Raw genomic sequence first — 15,869 nt, 5'->3', positions numbered from 1 at the left:
ATGAATTTTTAAAGTACTTTGCATGCATGATTTCATGTGATGCTCACAATAACCCCATAAAGTACATATTTTGCCCATTTTGCAGATCAGGAGGCTGAGGCCCAGAGAGATCAGCTGGTTTTTATAATCATAGATTTTGAGCTGGAAGGGATCTAATAGGTCATCAAGCCTAAGCCCTTCATTTTACAACTGAGGAAACTGAGGCAGGTGATGGTTAGGTGATTTGCTCAGTCACACTGATAGTAAGTGTCACAGGTAGGATTTGAACCCAGGTCTTCCAAGCCCCAAGTCCAACATTATGTACTCTACCACAGTACCTCACCTGGTGACATGTTACATATAATCAATCTGTCCACAAGCATTTATTAGGTGCCACTGTGTACCAGGCTCTGTACCTAGTAGACACTAGTAGACCCCATCTGGGGTTTTCTTTGCTAGTTCAAAATATTCAGCAATCTCTTCTCTCAGGGATCTTATATTCTAATGGAGGAGATAGCATGACTTTAATAAAAAGAGATATACACAGAAACAGGAAGATGGGAAAGCCCCCTAGGTTTGGAGCTAGACGGGCCTCCCCTGGGTCCCAGCTTTGACGCTTACTCCCTGTGTGGCTCTGGAAAGTTTCACAGGATCGCAATGGAGAGGTCCTCAGACTAGAGAGTTCAATCGCCTCATTCTAGAGGTTAGGAAACTGAGGCCCAGGGTGGTCATGTACTCACTGACCTTGATCTGGATGGGACCTCAGAAGTCATTGGGTTCACGCTCCTCTGAGGCTCAGAGAAAGTTAGCGTGACCACCCCAGGGTCACACCACTAGTAACTGCCAGAGGTAGCATGTGTACCCAGTTCGTTGGGCTTCTCACTATACCATGGCACCTCTGAGTACAGAGAAGGCAGTTGATGTCTTCACCCCTCTGAGTCCCAATGTCTCTATCTATAAAGTGAAGATGGGGAGACCCACACTCCTTCTTTATGGGGCCCTTGCGGAGAATGTGCTTGGTAAAGTGCTACGTTAAAGTGAGCCACTGTTATTCTGAAGTCATGGAATGCATTCCTCCAGCATCTGTCTGGTGTATGCCTCCCGTGCTGGCTGCCAATTGGAAAGTGATGAATGAAGAGGAGACTTTCAGAGTGTGTACTTGTTTCAGTCCAAAGATAGGGGGAGGAGCAGGAGGCAGAAAATACTGCTCAGCATCATAGCTCTGCCATCTGTAGAGCCGGGAGCCATCTGGGGGTAGATAGTCAGACCCAAAAGACTCTTTTTTTTTTTTTTGAAAATCCATTGTGTCCCTTAAAATTCAGTCCAAGTTCCTACCTGGAATAAGAGCCTCCAGACTCTTACTCTGTAGTCTGTCCTTTGGACAGCTGGCCAAGCAGTCACCAGAGTACAATAGATAGAGTCACTGAAGCAGTCAACCAGTATTGATCAAGTGCTTACCATTAGGCAGCCACTATACTGAACTCTAGACCCATAAGGAAAAACTATATGTGATAGTAGCAAGAGCGCTGGGCAGAGAATGGAACTTGGATCCCAGCAGACCCAGTTTCTTTCCTTTAAAAAAATATTCATTTTTAGCATTCTTTTTTTTAATTGAATTCCACATTCTTTCCCTCTTTTCCACCATTCCCCTATGCACTGAGAAGGAAAGCAAAATTATATCAATTATGCATGTGAAATCATACAAAATATTTTCATATTAGCCATATTACAAAAAAGAAGTAAAAAATAAAGCGAGAAAATTATACTTGAGTTCATATGTTCTCTCCCAGGAGGAGGATAGCATTTTTTCATCATGAGTCCTTTGGAATTGTCTTGGATCACTGTTTTAATCAAAGTAGCTAAGTCTTTCACAGTTGATCATCATGACAACATTGCTATTACTTTGCACAATGATTACCCTATTCTTCTCACTTCACTCTGCGTCAGTTCATATAAATCTTGCCATTTTTTTCTGAAACCGCCTCCTCCTCGTTATTTACCACAGCACAATAGTATTCTGTCAAAATCATATACCACAGGGTGTTCAGCCATTCTTGAATTAATGGACATCATCTCAATTTCTAATTCTTTGCCACTACAAAAAGAGATGCAAAAAATATTTTTGTACATATAGGTCCTTTTCCTTCTTCTTTGATCTCTTTGGAATACAGATCTGCTGGTAGTATTGCTGTGTCAAAGGATATGCACAGTTTTATAGCCCTTTGCAAATAGCTCCAAATTGTTCTCCAGAATGGATGGACCGGTTCACAACTCCACCAATAGTTTATTAGTGTACCTATTTTCCCCTCATCCCCTCCAGCTTTTGTTATTTCTGCTAAGTGTGAAATGGTACCTCAGAATTGTTTTGATTTCCATTTTTCTAACCAATAGTGATTTAGAGCATTTTCATATGACTATAGATAGCTTTGCTTTCTTCTTTCAAAAACTGCCTGTTCATATGATTTCACCATTTCTCAAATGGGGAATGGCTCTCTTTTTTTAAATTTGACTCAACTCACTATATAGTTGAGAAATGAGGCCTTTATCAGAGAAACTTACTATAATTTTATATCGATTATTGTCCATGGTAACTTTTTTTAGCAAAATATAATTTTCCTCATTGTCTCTTTTAATTAAGTCTATTTTTGGTTTTTTTAGACCTACTTTCTAATCTTGCATCTGATATTTGCCAACTCTATGATTTTAAGCAAGTCTTTAAACTCTTTAAATCTCAATTACATGGCTATAAAAGGTTCTTTCCAGATCAAAATCTATGATATTCTTTGATCTGCCAAGTTTCACTTAGTTCCAAAAACCGCTTTGGGAGGCATGGATTAGATAGCAAGTTTTGGGATTTGTGTGGTTGGCTGGGTTGGGGTTTTTTATGAATATAGCCTAGGAGTTTTAGTGGATTGCAAGCTCAGAATGAATGGCAGTATGGGAAGAAAAGGGGCTAGAATGGGGGTTCATTGATAATGGGAACTCTTTTCCTCTGAAGAAACTCTCTACTGATGCAATAACTTAGGTTAGAAAGTTTTTTTTTAATTTTGTTTTTTGTTTTGTTTTGTTTTATTTGTTTTTGCTGGGACAGTGTATATTAAAGGCAAAAAGTGAACCCAGCTCTTCTTGACTCCATGACCAGCTCTCTATCCACTTCCACATAGTGTAGCAACAAAGCAACAAAGAAGTCAATTCAGTCTTGGGCCAATGAGGCTCTGAGAGTCTTCTGAAGCTCTAGTATATAATCCTGTACCTAGGGTATTTCATTGAGTCCTGAATGCCACAGTTTAGGAGGGGTGCTGATAATCTAGAGGGCCTTCCAAAATTGCCGTCAGGATAGTAAAGGGCCTTGGCATCTTGCCATAGGAAGAATAGTTGAAGGAAATGGGGATGTTTAGCCCTGAAAAGAGAAGACTGGTCAGAGGTGGGATGTGATAGCCATCTTCCAGTATTTGAAGGGCTAGCTTGTGGCATAGGGCTTAGAATTGTTCTGCTGGGCACCAGAAAACAGAACCAGCAGTGATGGGTGGATGTTGCAGAGAAGCATATTTAGATTTGATGTAAAAAGATAAAAATCAAAAAATAGTAAAACAAACCAAAAAACCTGTCTAACAATGAGAGCTATTCCAAAGTGGAACAGGCTGCCATAGGAGGTAGTGAGTTCCCTTCTCTAGAGGTTTTGAAGCAGTAGCTGGAAGACCACTTTTCAAATATGGCATAGAGGGGATTCTTTCCCATGTATGGATTGGTCGTTGTGATCACTGAGATCCCTTCCAACTGTAAAACACTCAGATTCAGTTCTCTCTTCTAGGAATGTCCTCTGTCTTCTCTTTACCTATTGAATCCCTCCCTGTCTTCAAAACCTAGGTAACAGAATCATCAAAGCTCTGGTTTAGGAGAGATCTCAGGGTCCATATAACATCAGCAGGATAACAAATTCCTCTAATTAGTTGACTTCTCCTGTGGGAAGTGCCTGATGCCCTGGGATTGCCTATACCTTGAGGGCAAACCTGGAACATAGTCTTCTCAACTTCTGCCCTAGACTGTGAGCTCAATGAGAAGGAGTACCTTTTTGCTTTTCTTACATCTTCAGTGCTTAGTGTAATGCCTGGCACATAGTAGGTGCTAAAGAAATGCTTGCTGACTGACTGCAACATTTATATTGACCTCATATCACTCAGATGCCTTTCCCCTTCTATCTCCTCCTTTACCCATGTCACATGAAAAGACAGCCCTTCTCCTTGCCAAGGCAGACCCCTCAACAGACATAGATGTTCCCCATTCTGTCCTATCTTCTCCAGTGGATTTTTGCTCTATTACCCCCACTGTCCCATTTGTCTTCATTCTCTCTCATTCTACTTGTTCCTTCCCTGCTGCTTATAAATATGCTCAAATCTCCCAAAAGTTATTTGATCTATCCATGCCCATTAGCTATCCTCCCATAACTTTCCTTCCTTTCATGGCTGACATCCTGGAGAAGACCCATCTACAATCCATGCCTCTGCTTTTTCTCACCTCAAGCATCTTAACATCCTAGTTCTTCATTTCCAATGGCCTATTCCACCCCACCACAGCTATACATATAGATGGTCATACCTTTGATCTTGCCATCACTCACAAGTGTTCTACTTTGATGTCCATAAAATTTCTTTATCTGACCATAATTTATTGCCATTCCATGTCTCCAACGGCACTGTGACCTCTAATGCCGTTCTTCTTTTTCACCATGACCCCTAAAGCCTAATATTGCTCAGTTCTTTTCCAGGCCATCACCCCTGTGCTACACTTTCTTCCCTTCCCCATCTTGACTTCTTGGTAAACTAGTTCAAGGTTACACTGTCCTCTTCTCTCAAGTCCCTTGTCCCCTTAGTCTATTGACAGCTGCCCTGGATTACTGCCACCATCCTTTGAGTTCCCTCTTATTCTCAGGCTGCTGCACAAAGCTGGAGAAAATCACAACATTGTGTTGACTGGGTCCAGTCCAAATATAGATTACAGAATCTCAAAAGGGCCCTCCCTGCAGCAAGGTAATCCTTTTATACCTCTCTAATTGATTCACTATTCCATTCCCCGCAGTGGCTATAGTAAACCATTTTGTCCCTCCTCAAACATCCTATGGCTCCTTCTCCCTTCACCTTTCAACTAAGAACCTTGTCGCATGTTTCAATGAAAAAAACGCTAGCCACTTGCCGAGTGCTCCCTTTCATTCTCTTCTCCTCATTTCGTATCACTCCGATACCTTTTCCCACTGTCTCCTCCTTCTTACTGCCAAGGCAAAGCCCTCGTCATGCACAAGTGATCCCATTCCATTCTATCTTCTCCAGCAGATTACCCCCTCGGTTATCTCCTCTCTCTCACTTATCTTCATTTTCTCCCTGGCTATTGGCTCCTTCCCTCCTGCTTACAAATATGCTCAGGTTTCTCCAATCCTCAAAAAAACCTTACTTGATTCATCTATCTCTGCTACCTAACATCTAGCATCCTTCCTTCCCTTTATGGTTAAATGCCTCCAGAAGGCCATTTACAATCCACCTCTCCACTTCCTTCTTCTCATTCTCTTCTTAACTCTCTGTCTGCAGTCTGGTTTCCAATCTCATCATTCAGTTGAAAATTCTATCTCCGAAGTTGTCAGTGATCTCTAAATTGCCAAATCTATTGGCCTTTTCTCAATTCCAATCCTTTTTTACCTCTTTTCAGTTTTTGACACTATTGATCACCCTCTACTTTATGTTCTCTTCTTTCTCGCTTTTCGTGACACTGCTCTGTCCTGATTCTCCTACCTTTCTGACTGCTCTTTTTTTCTGTCTCCTCTGCTTGATGTTCCAGTCATGCCCCCTAACCATGGGTGTCCCCCAAAGATCCATCCTTGGCCTCCTTCTTTCTCTGTATTATTTAATTGGGCGATCTCAACTGCCAGGAATTCAATTATCATTTTTATACATGACTCTTAATTTTATTTATTCATCCCTAATCTATTTCCTGAACTCCAATTTCCCATCTCCAACTGAATATTGAACAGCTCAAATTGGATATTCCATAGACATCTTCGACTCAGCATACCCAAAACTGAACTTTTTATGTTTCCTCTCAACCCCACACTTATACCACACCAATCCTTTCCCTTCCCCTCCTTTCCTTCCTTTCCATTCCCTTCCCTTAAGTATTTTGTCTGAGGAACAGTAAGGAAGCCTGTGCCATTGGGTCCCAGGCTATGGGAGAGGAAGGAAGTATGAAGTATAAGTAGACCTGAAAGTGGGGGATGGGTAGGTTTTGAAGGACTTTGAATCTCAGAGGATTTTCTATTTGATCCTGGAGGTGATGGGGAGTTGCTGGAGTTTGTTGAGTGGGGGGCTGATGTGGTCAGGCCCATGCTGTAAGAAGGGCACTTGGACAGCTGAGTGGAGGATGGACATGTGTGGGAACAGACTGGTGGCAGCAGACCAGCCAGGAGGTTTTTGCAACAGTCCGAGTATAAGATGGTAAGAGCCTACGCCAGGGTGGCGCTAGTGTCAGAGGAGAGAGGAGGATGCATTTGAAAGATATTATTGAATGTACGACTGACAGGTCTTGGCAACAGATTGGGTGTAGAGGGTGAAGTGAATGAGAAGCCAAGGATCGCACCTAGGTTTTGAGCTAGGGGACCGGGAGGATAGCAGCGCCCTAGAGAGTAGTAAGGAAGTTCGGAAGGGGGGGATCTTCAGGGAGAAAGACGATGAGTTCAGTTTTAGATGTGCTGAGTTTGAGACGTCTACGGGACATCCATGCAAGAATTCCAATGAGCCGCTGGAGCGGGAGTTTGAAGGCCACCAGACACTCTAGGGCTGGACGAGTAGACTGCAAAATCAGTAGCATAGAGATGACAATTGAATCCATGCAAGCTAATGAGATCACCAGATAATATAGGCTGTAGGAAGAAGAGTAGAGAATACAGGAGACAGACTTGTGGATATTCATGGCTAGTGAGTATGACCTGGATGGAGATCCAGCAAAGGACCAAGAAGGAGCAGTCAGAGGTAGGAGAGCCCAGACATACAGAGACAGAGGAGAGAAGGAGGAGGGTGGCATAGGGAGAGAGAGGGAGGGAGGCAGGGAGAGAGAGAGAAGAGAGAGAGAGAGAGGAGAGAGAGAGAGAGAGAGAGAGAGAGAGAGAGAGAGAGAGAGAGAAGAGAGAGGAGAGAGAGAGAGGAGAGAGAGAGAGAGAGAGAGAGAGAGAGAGACAGAGACAGAGACAGAGAACAGAAGAGAGAAGAGAGACAGAGAGAGAGACAGAGAGAGACAGAGAGAGAGAGAGACAGAGACAGAGACACAGAGAAGAGAGACAGAGAGAGAGAGAAAGAGAGAGAGACAGAGAGAGAGAGAGAGAGAGAGAGGAGAGAGAGAGGACAGAGAGAAGAGGAGAGGAGAGAGAGACAGAGAGAGAGAGAGAGGACAGAGAGAGAGACAGAGAGAGAGACAGAGAGAGAGACAGAGAGAGACAGAGACACAGAGACACAGAGAGACAGAGACAGAGAGAGAGAGACAGACAGAGAGAGAGGAGAGAGAGAGAGACAGAGAGACAGAGAGACAGAGACAGAGACACAGAGACACAGAGAGAGACACAGAGAGAGAGAGAGAAAGAGAGAGAGACAGAGAGAGAGAGACAGACAGACAGAGACACAGAGAGACAGAGAGAGACACAGAGAGAGAGAGACACAGAGACACAGAGAGACACACACACAGAGACAGAGACACAGAGAGACAGAGACAGAGACACAGAGACACAGAGAGACACAGAGAGAGAGACAGAGAGACAGAGACAGAGACACAGAGACACAGAGAGACACAGAGAGAGAGAGACAGAGAGAGACAGAGAGACAGAGAGACAGAGAGAGAGAGAAGAGAGGGAAACAGAGAGAGAGGAGAGAGAGAGACAGAGAGACACAGAGAGAGAGATAGAGAGAGAGAGAGAGAGAAGAGAGAGAGAGAGAGAAGCAGTGTCATGAAAAACTAGAATAGAAAGAGCATCAGGGAAGAATGAACGATCAACAGTGTCAGGCTGCAGAGAGCTCAAAAAGGAGGACAACTGAGAAAAGGCTGTTACATTTGGCAAGTAAGAGATCCTTAGTAACTTTGGATGACGCTGGAAGCCAGACTACAAAGAGGAAAGGAAGTGGAGAGGGTCACATCATCCTCCCCATCCCCAGGCTCACAATTTAGGTGTCATCTTCTGACTCTCACTCTCTCTCTCTCTCTCTCTCTCCCTCTCTCTCTCTTTTTCTGTCTCTCTCCTCTCCTCCTCTCTCTCTGTCTCTGTCTCTCTGTGTCTCTGTCCCTCTCCTCCCCTGCCCTCCCCATCCCTTTCATTTTCCTTCCCTCCCTTCCTCTCTCTCTCTCTCCCTTCCTCTCTCTCTCTCTCTCTCTCTCTCTCTCTCTCTCTCTCTCTCTCTCTCTCTCTCTCTCATCCAATCAGTTGCTAAGTCCTGTTGATTCTATCCGTATAATATTTCTAGTCCATGCCCCTTCTCTCTTCTGACATTGCCATTATCCTGATCCAATTCATTATCACCTCATGCCTGGGCTGTTGTCACAGTCTCCTGGTTGGCCTCCTTTGCCTCATGGCTTTCCCTACTCTAGACCATCTTCCACTCAGCTCTCCTAAAGCACAAGTCTGGCCATATCACTCCCCTATTCAGGCAACTCCTATGGTTTTCTATCTTCTCCAGGATCAAACACCTAATCCTCTGTTTGGTTTTTAAAGTCCTTCATACCCTGCCTCTGCTACCTTCCAGTCTTCTGACTGCAAACTTCTAACCTTACTGTCCCCTATATACTCTGCATTCAGTTGACACTGGCCTCACCATTCCTCTCCCAGAACAGCCCTGTTGCTGATTCTGGGCATTTTCACATTGTCCCCCATGTCTGGAATTGTCTCTTTCCTCATCTCTGCCTCTTGGCTTCCTCAGCTTTCTCAAATGCCAGCTAAGATCCCACTTTCTGCAATGTTAGTGCCTTCCTTCTTTGATTATTTCCAGGTTATCTAGTTTAGAGCTGGTTTGTACATAGCTGTTTGCATGTTATCTTTTCCATTAAACTGAGTTCCATGAAGGCTGGCCTGTTGTTGTTTTTGTTTGTTTGTTTGTTTGTTTTTTGGTTTTTTGTTTGTTTGTTTATTTTACCTTTCTTTTCTTCCCCTAAACCCTTAGCATAGCACCTGGCTCACAGTAGGTGCTTAATAAAGGCTGATTGATATTGACTTAATTTTTCTGATTTCCTCCTTGTAAATCACAACCCTTCATCATTGGAATGTCAGTGAATACTTCATTTACACCTGCCTAATGTACCAAGTAGACATTAGAGCATCTTGTAGTGATAGCTGTATGTTCTACTTCCCCAGCTAATCTGTCAATTCCACCAAGTCAGGGGCCATGGCCTACCTAGACTCAGCATCCTCTCCCATCCCAGTTTTCTTACATGGTACCTTTGGCCCACAATTCTTTAAAATTTATTGGTATCTTTCATTTTTATATCATGTTCATTTTCCAGTATGTCCCTCCTGGAGTAGATGGGTGGTACAGTGATTAGAACACTGGCTCTGGGGGGAGGAGGACCTGAGTTCAAATCTGGCCTCAGACACTTGGTAGCTGTGTGATCCTGGGCAAGTCACTTAACCTCAATTGCCACACACATACATATACATATACATATATGTGTGTGTGTGTGTGTGTGTATACACACACATATATATATATACACACACACACACACACACACACACACACACACATATATATGTATGTATGTATATGTATATGTCCCTCCCCCTTCTATATCCAGAGCCATCCTCTGTGTGGTAGACTCTCAACAAATGTCTTTACAATGGAACCAGGTGACACTGAATCCCTCTCTTTTGTACATTCCTTCTAGCTCCAACCCCTGCACCCAGGCAAAGTTCTCCATCTAAATCATCAGCATCCCACGCCAGTGACCCCACCACAGATGACATCTTTGAAGAGGGCTTTGAAAGCCCCAGCAAAAGTGAAGAGCAGGAAGCTGTGAGTAATGACTTTTTGGACCTTTTATCACCCAGCAAAATAAATACAAAAATAGATTTCTGGAATATCCAGTCCTGGGTCTGAGGCATAATCATAGAGGACTTCCCAGGACAATATTTGTTTATTTTTACTCCCTGATCCAGAAGCAAAAGGTTTGAAGGGGAAGTCCATAAAAGGGGTTTCTTCTCTTTCCTTTTCCTTCCTTTCTTCCTTCATCCTTTCTTTCTTCCTTTCCTTCTTTCTTTCCTTCTTCCCTTCCTTCCTCCCTTCATTGCTTCTTTCCTCCCTTCTTCCCTCCCTTCCTTCTTCATTTTATCATCATTCCCTCTCTCCTTTCCTTCCTTTATCCTCCCCCATCCATTACTTCCTTCCTTTCTTCCTTCCTTCTTTCTATTTTTTCTAAAGGCATTATCTGTGAATCCTGGGCACTTTATCAATTGAAAAGAAACAAGGCCATACTTTCCATGGCTGTGTTCCCTTTCCCCGGATTTGTCTCCTCCCTCTCAACAATGAACTTTATTTACAGCACGATGATAATCCACTACTGTCTTCCCACTTGATTCTATTGAGAAGAACCACAACAAAAAGGTGTTATGTTCTTGTATTTTAGCCTGATGGGTCTCAGGCCTCATCCAGCAGTGATCCATTTGGTGAGCCCAGTGGTGGGGACCCCAGTGGTGATAATATAAGTCCAGAGGTCGGTAGCTAGATAGCGCAGGTTGGGGTAGGTATCTGGCCTTTATTTCTCTTTTGCCCTTTGCCTGCCTGCTGCTCCTCTTCCCACTGTCTGCCATCCCTGCTCCTTCTCTGGATCTCCTCTCCCTGCTGTGTCTCTTCCCTCAGTGCTTGTATTCTTTCCCACATCACTCCTCTTCTGGCTTCTGCCCAGCAACTGCATGGCCTGCCATTTGCTATGTGTTTGAAGGGATGGGACTTTGTGGATTTCCCCATAAAACGTGTCTGCATGTTGGGCCAGGGAGGGAGGATGAAAACCTAAAGGAGGTGGGCTAAATATATTAATGGAATGGACTTTGTTTCACCTGTGGCAATGAGATGTGAAAGTAACCTTGCAAAGTTTGCTATGACTGTCATATGTCTGTGTTCCAACACAAGGGTAGTCATAGGACCAACCACAATGTCCCAACCAAAATGCCAGGCCCAGTGAGCCTGTAGCTTTCCTATTGAGAAGAAATAACAGCAGCATGGCATAATGGAAAGGGCACTGAATTTGGAATCAGGGAACCTAGGTTTGATCCTGACTCTGTTACTTACCTGCACAGGTGTGACCCTGCACAGGTGACCCTTCATTTCTCTAGACCTCAGTTGACTCATCATTAAAAAGGGGGGTCAAATTATACAACCTCTAGCATCCCTTTCGGCTTGAAATCTGTGATCCTATGAGGGTAACAATGATTTAAAATATACCTGTTTCATTTACAGCTGTCCCATTGGCAGAGAGCTTTCCTCTACCTGCCAGCCATTTGGGGCTCAGTTGTAAGCCCATTCACATTGGGGTTTCAGGGAAGTGGAGTAAAAAGAGCACAGGACTTGAGTCTGATTCCTTGTTCTACTGCTTGGTACCTGAAACATCCTTCTTTGGGTCTCACTTTCCTCATTTCTCCAGGGAAAAGATTGTAGCAGATAATCCAGGGCCCTTTAAAATCTGGATCCTTTAAGAATCATCCAATTATTGTCCTAATTTTCCAGCTGAGAAAACAGAGACTCAGAGAAATTAAATGACTTACCAATGTTCCTTAGCTAGTAAGTAAAAGATGGAAACCCAAAATAAGGAAACCCAAAAAGTCCATGTACCTAGAAATAAGTTCAACTTGTCAGTTATATTTCCTTTGGCCTAATTCTTTTGCCTTGGGCAAGTCACTTGGTCTATCAAGACCTCAGTTTCCTCATCTGGATGACCTGAGTTCCTTTGCAGCTCTAAATTTATAATGCTTATTGCAGCATCTTCACAGCGAGCCTTGAATTAAAAGTCCAAAGATGCATGTCTTTGCCTTCAAAGCGTTGGAGAGGCACCTCACTCTCTATACTATGTCATCGCTTCCAACCCAGCTCTCCAATATTAAACATTCTTGCAATGCTTACTCGTCCCTGAAGTTACTCCATTTCTGCAGAAGGCCCTCTTGCGCTTGACATTCAATGCAGCCCCTCTCTTCTCCAGAGAAGGCTGCCATTCTGGAGAGAGTGGATCCCACTGGTTCCCCAGCTCTATTTTATGAGGTCACCAGCTATGTTCAGTTTTGATATGTTCCACCAGTTCTTCCATTCTGGTGTATGGTGGGAGCTCACAGCCACCCAGTGATACAGTTTTCATCCTGACTTGCATGAGCCAATCCATTTAGCCAGTAAATTGTGATCAGTATCCTGAAATACATTCAATGACATCTTGGTGCCACTCTCTGAGCATCTGCTACTTAGACCATTATTTAAAATGAACAAAACACCTTAAGTGTATTTAGTTACTAGAGTTTATGATTAAAGGATTTAAGCTATGGTATGTTTTCACATTTTTATACTAGGAAAAGAGGCCAACAACCCAAGAGCCATAATCACACTAGAAATATTTAACCTCTTCAAATCTGCTTTTTTCTAAATTCAGCTCAGGTCCACTTTCTGGAGTATTTCTCAGCCTCTCAGTTCTTTCCCTTTGAGATGAATTTCCATCTATTTCATATACATTTTCTATGTACTTAGCAATTCACAGGTCATCCCCCCATGAGAACATGAGCTCTCTGAGGACAGGGATCATATGCCTTTCTTTGTAACCCCAGTACTTAGCTCAGTGCTGACATACAATATAAAGAAAGTGTTTTAAAAAATGGTTGTCGATTGGTGGATTGCCAAGGGTTTCTATAGCTGAGGAATTAAAGGTTATGTGCATGCCTTGGTAGGAGAGTTGGAAAGGAAGGAAGGAATCATGGTGCCATTCTTTGTGCATTAGTCTCTGAGAGGGCCTCTTCCCAGGTAGTTTTTCATAACCTCAACCTTGCCTTGAAAAATGTGTAATTGATGAATAGGGGCATCTAGGTGGTACAGTGAATAGAGCTCTGGCCTTGGAGTCAGAAGGACCTGAGTTCAAATCCAGCCTCAGACACTTAACACTTACTAGCTGTGTGACCTTGGGCAAATCATTTAACCCCGATCACCTCACCAAAAGAAAAAAAAAACATGTGATGAATGAACAATAGGTGACAGGGACTGTTCTTCCACTAAACAATAGACATCATTCTGATGCAGAAACCCTTCAGGAAGAACTCTGTGGTTTAAATTGGTGACAGATCTGTGCATTGAGGCACTATCTTCCTCAAGAAGGCCATTCAGTTTGAGACAGTGGCCCACTTCCACTCTTTCGCTGACACTTCACCTTTAATGATTATCAAGTGGGCTTCTAGCTAACATACACCCCCAACCCTCACTTGAGTTGTTGTGAGTTGTTTTGTTTTGTTTTATAACTGTAAAGCATCAAGAAAGTTCAAATTGGGAAGGGACCTCTGAGGTTCTTGAGGCCAACCCTGGATGGCTCCTTTCCAAATCAATTCTTCCTCTCCTCTCTTCTATTAGGTCCACTTAGCTCAAATCATTTTGACTCAACAATAATCAATTCAATGAGCTTTTATTGAGGGCCTACTGTGTGTCAGGTGCTATCCTTCATATTTGCTTATGCCAATTGAGTTCTCCCTCTCCCTATTCACAGAATCCTTGAATCCGAGTTAAAGGGACCTCAAAGGCAGTCAGCTCAACCACATCACAAAAAAGAAATGACCTCTAAAGCATGCCCAGTGAGTGGCTATCTGATTTTGACTGAAGGAGGGATTACGATAAGTGTCCAGTGGTTGGGAAAATCACATTTTTAAAAAAATGACAAAATGTTGGTGCTTTAAGCATTTAAGCCGTCAATAAATACTGCTGTATGCCAAGCACTGTACTAGAAATAACCTTTATACCCCAACCAGCCAGAGAGGCTTCTCTTGTTGCAAAGAAAAGAAATTAAGCAAATCCTGCTAGGATAGTTAATGTGTTGACAGTACAGGCAAGAGTCAGTACTCATAAGTCTTTCAGATTTTTGTTACACAAAACTTCTTCTGCCTTAATATATTCTCATTCTCTGTCTCTCTGTTTCTCTCTGTCTCTCCCCCTCTCTCCCTTCCTCCCTCCCTCTCTCTTCCTTCTCCTTTGTAGTCTTAGACTTATCGTCCCATTGCTGCAAACACCAAGAGGTTAAGAGATTTATTTATCATGACTCATCTAGTACATATCAGGGGAAGCATTTGAACCCAGATCTTCCTAATTCAAAGTGAACATCCACCCACCCATCCGTCCATCTTTTTGTTGTACCACACTGCTTGATCTTCTTCATTTTATACTTCCAGCTCATAGAGATCTTGCTAGTTTACTAATTGTGTGCTCTACAGCAAATTACACTCCCATTCTGGGCCCCAGTTTCCTCATTTGTAAAAAGAGAGACTAGGGCTAGAAAAGGGATTTTCAGCTTTTTTATGTCCAGAACCCCTTTGGCAGTCTGGGAAAGCCTAGGGACCCTTCTCAGAATCAACTTCTTAAATACATGAAATAAAATTAATAGGATGATAAAGCAAAGCAATTAGAATGAAACACAGTAATTAAAATTTATTTCTTAAAAGTTCACTGATGGTAGGTTAAAAATTTTTAGACCAGATGAGCTCTAGGTTCCTTTTCCAGCTCAAAGGATCATAGTTACTTCAAGTTGACAAGCATGCATTGAGTAAGGGTTTAACAAGCCAGACAGGTCAACTTTGATAAAGTGACACAGATATGCAACTGTGGCCGTTTCAATAACTGCCTGGGAAAGAGCCCCATTTCCCAGGATCCTTTTATAGACAAAATGGAAAGAGCTCTGCAAGGACAAATCTCTTCTGTTACATTCATGTCTAAAATCAGAAATCACCATTCCCAAATTTAGAATATGCATCCAGCTCTGCCCATAATTTTGCTGTTGCTGTCTGCCGTAACCTCCTAAGATGGCGTGGTCACTTCCTCTCAAGGATCCGGTATTTCCTTGGGTAACCGGTTTCTCCATATCAGTCAGAATAAAGTCTAGAGTAGGGTGGCTAGGTGGCACAGTGGATAGAGCGCTAGGCCTGGAGTCAAGAAGACTTGAGTTCAAATCTGGTCTTAGACACTTACTAGCTATGTGACCCCAGACAAGTCACTTAACTCCACTGCCTAGCCAAAAAAATAATAATAAATGAAAATAAATGAAAACACTATCTGTTGAAGCTATCCTGTTGTACCCAGCCTCCATTTGACTGACAGAGAATCCATCACATTTTTGTTATTCTCCTGGGCACTTTCCTCTTCAGTAGTATCAGAACCTTAACTTTCAGCTACACATTTCAGCACCTTTGTCTTCTAGATGGGGCTGAGTGTGATCTTTAATGGGACAGGGTTTTTTTGTTTTTTGTTTTTTTTCTTTTTCCCCTTTGAAAGGTTATCTTAGAGATTTCAGAACTACAGATCAAGGATAGCACATCACATGGCCATTTCCTCTATAGGGTGATGGCAAATCAGCTGATCTATCTTGCAAGACTCCCCCCCATAAAGAGCTCACATAATAAGCCATCCAAAGGCAACCCATTCTTAAGTGCCCAAATGTTATTGCCTTTTCTTCAAATATATTCATTGCTTTCGTTATTTGTTATTCAGTCATTTTTCAGTCATGTCCAACTCTTTGTAACCCCATTTGGGGTTTTCTTGGGAAAGATACTAGAGTGGTTTGCCATTTCTTTCTCCAGCTCTTGTTACAGATAAGGAAACTGAGGCAGACCAGGTAAAGTGGCTTGCCCAGGGTCACACAGCCAGTAAGTG

General features: G+C 42.9%; 1 protein-coding gene across 4 annotated transcripts in view; it reads left to right on the top strand.

The window, feature by feature from the left end:
* Positions 1-15,869, top strand: part of DAB1 (DAB adaptor protein 1) — a 318,655-nt gene that overhangs the window by 291,153 nt on the left and 11,633 nt on the right. For 3 of the 4 annotated variants that reach the window (XM_020993085.2, XM_020993080.2, XM_078156664.1), the window contains 2 exons: positions 9,883-10,010; positions 10,621-10,734. In XM_020993085.2, coding sequence (XP_020848744.1) covers positions 9,883-10,010; positions 10,621-10,719 — 227 coding nt within the window. In that variant the 3' untranslated portion in view covers positions 10,720-10,734. The remainder of the gene's footprint in view (positions 1-9,882; positions 10,011-10,620; positions 10,735-15,869) is intronic. The other variant, XM_020993082.2, reaches the window with a different exon arrangement.

This window comes from Phascolarctos cinereus, unplaced genomic scaffold (genome assembly GCF_003287225.1).
Source record: "Phascolarctos cinereus isolate Bilbo 61053 unplaced genomic scaffold, phaCin_HiC Scaffold_5;HRSCAF=322, whole genome shotgun sequence".
NCBI classification, from domain to species: domain Eukaryota; kingdom Metazoa; phylum Chordata; class Mammalia; order Diprotodontia; family Phascolarctidae; genus Phascolarctos; species Phascolarctos cinereus.
The sequence above is the reverse complement of the archived record's forward strand: the minus strand, read 5'-3'. Positions and strand labels throughout refer to the sequence as shown.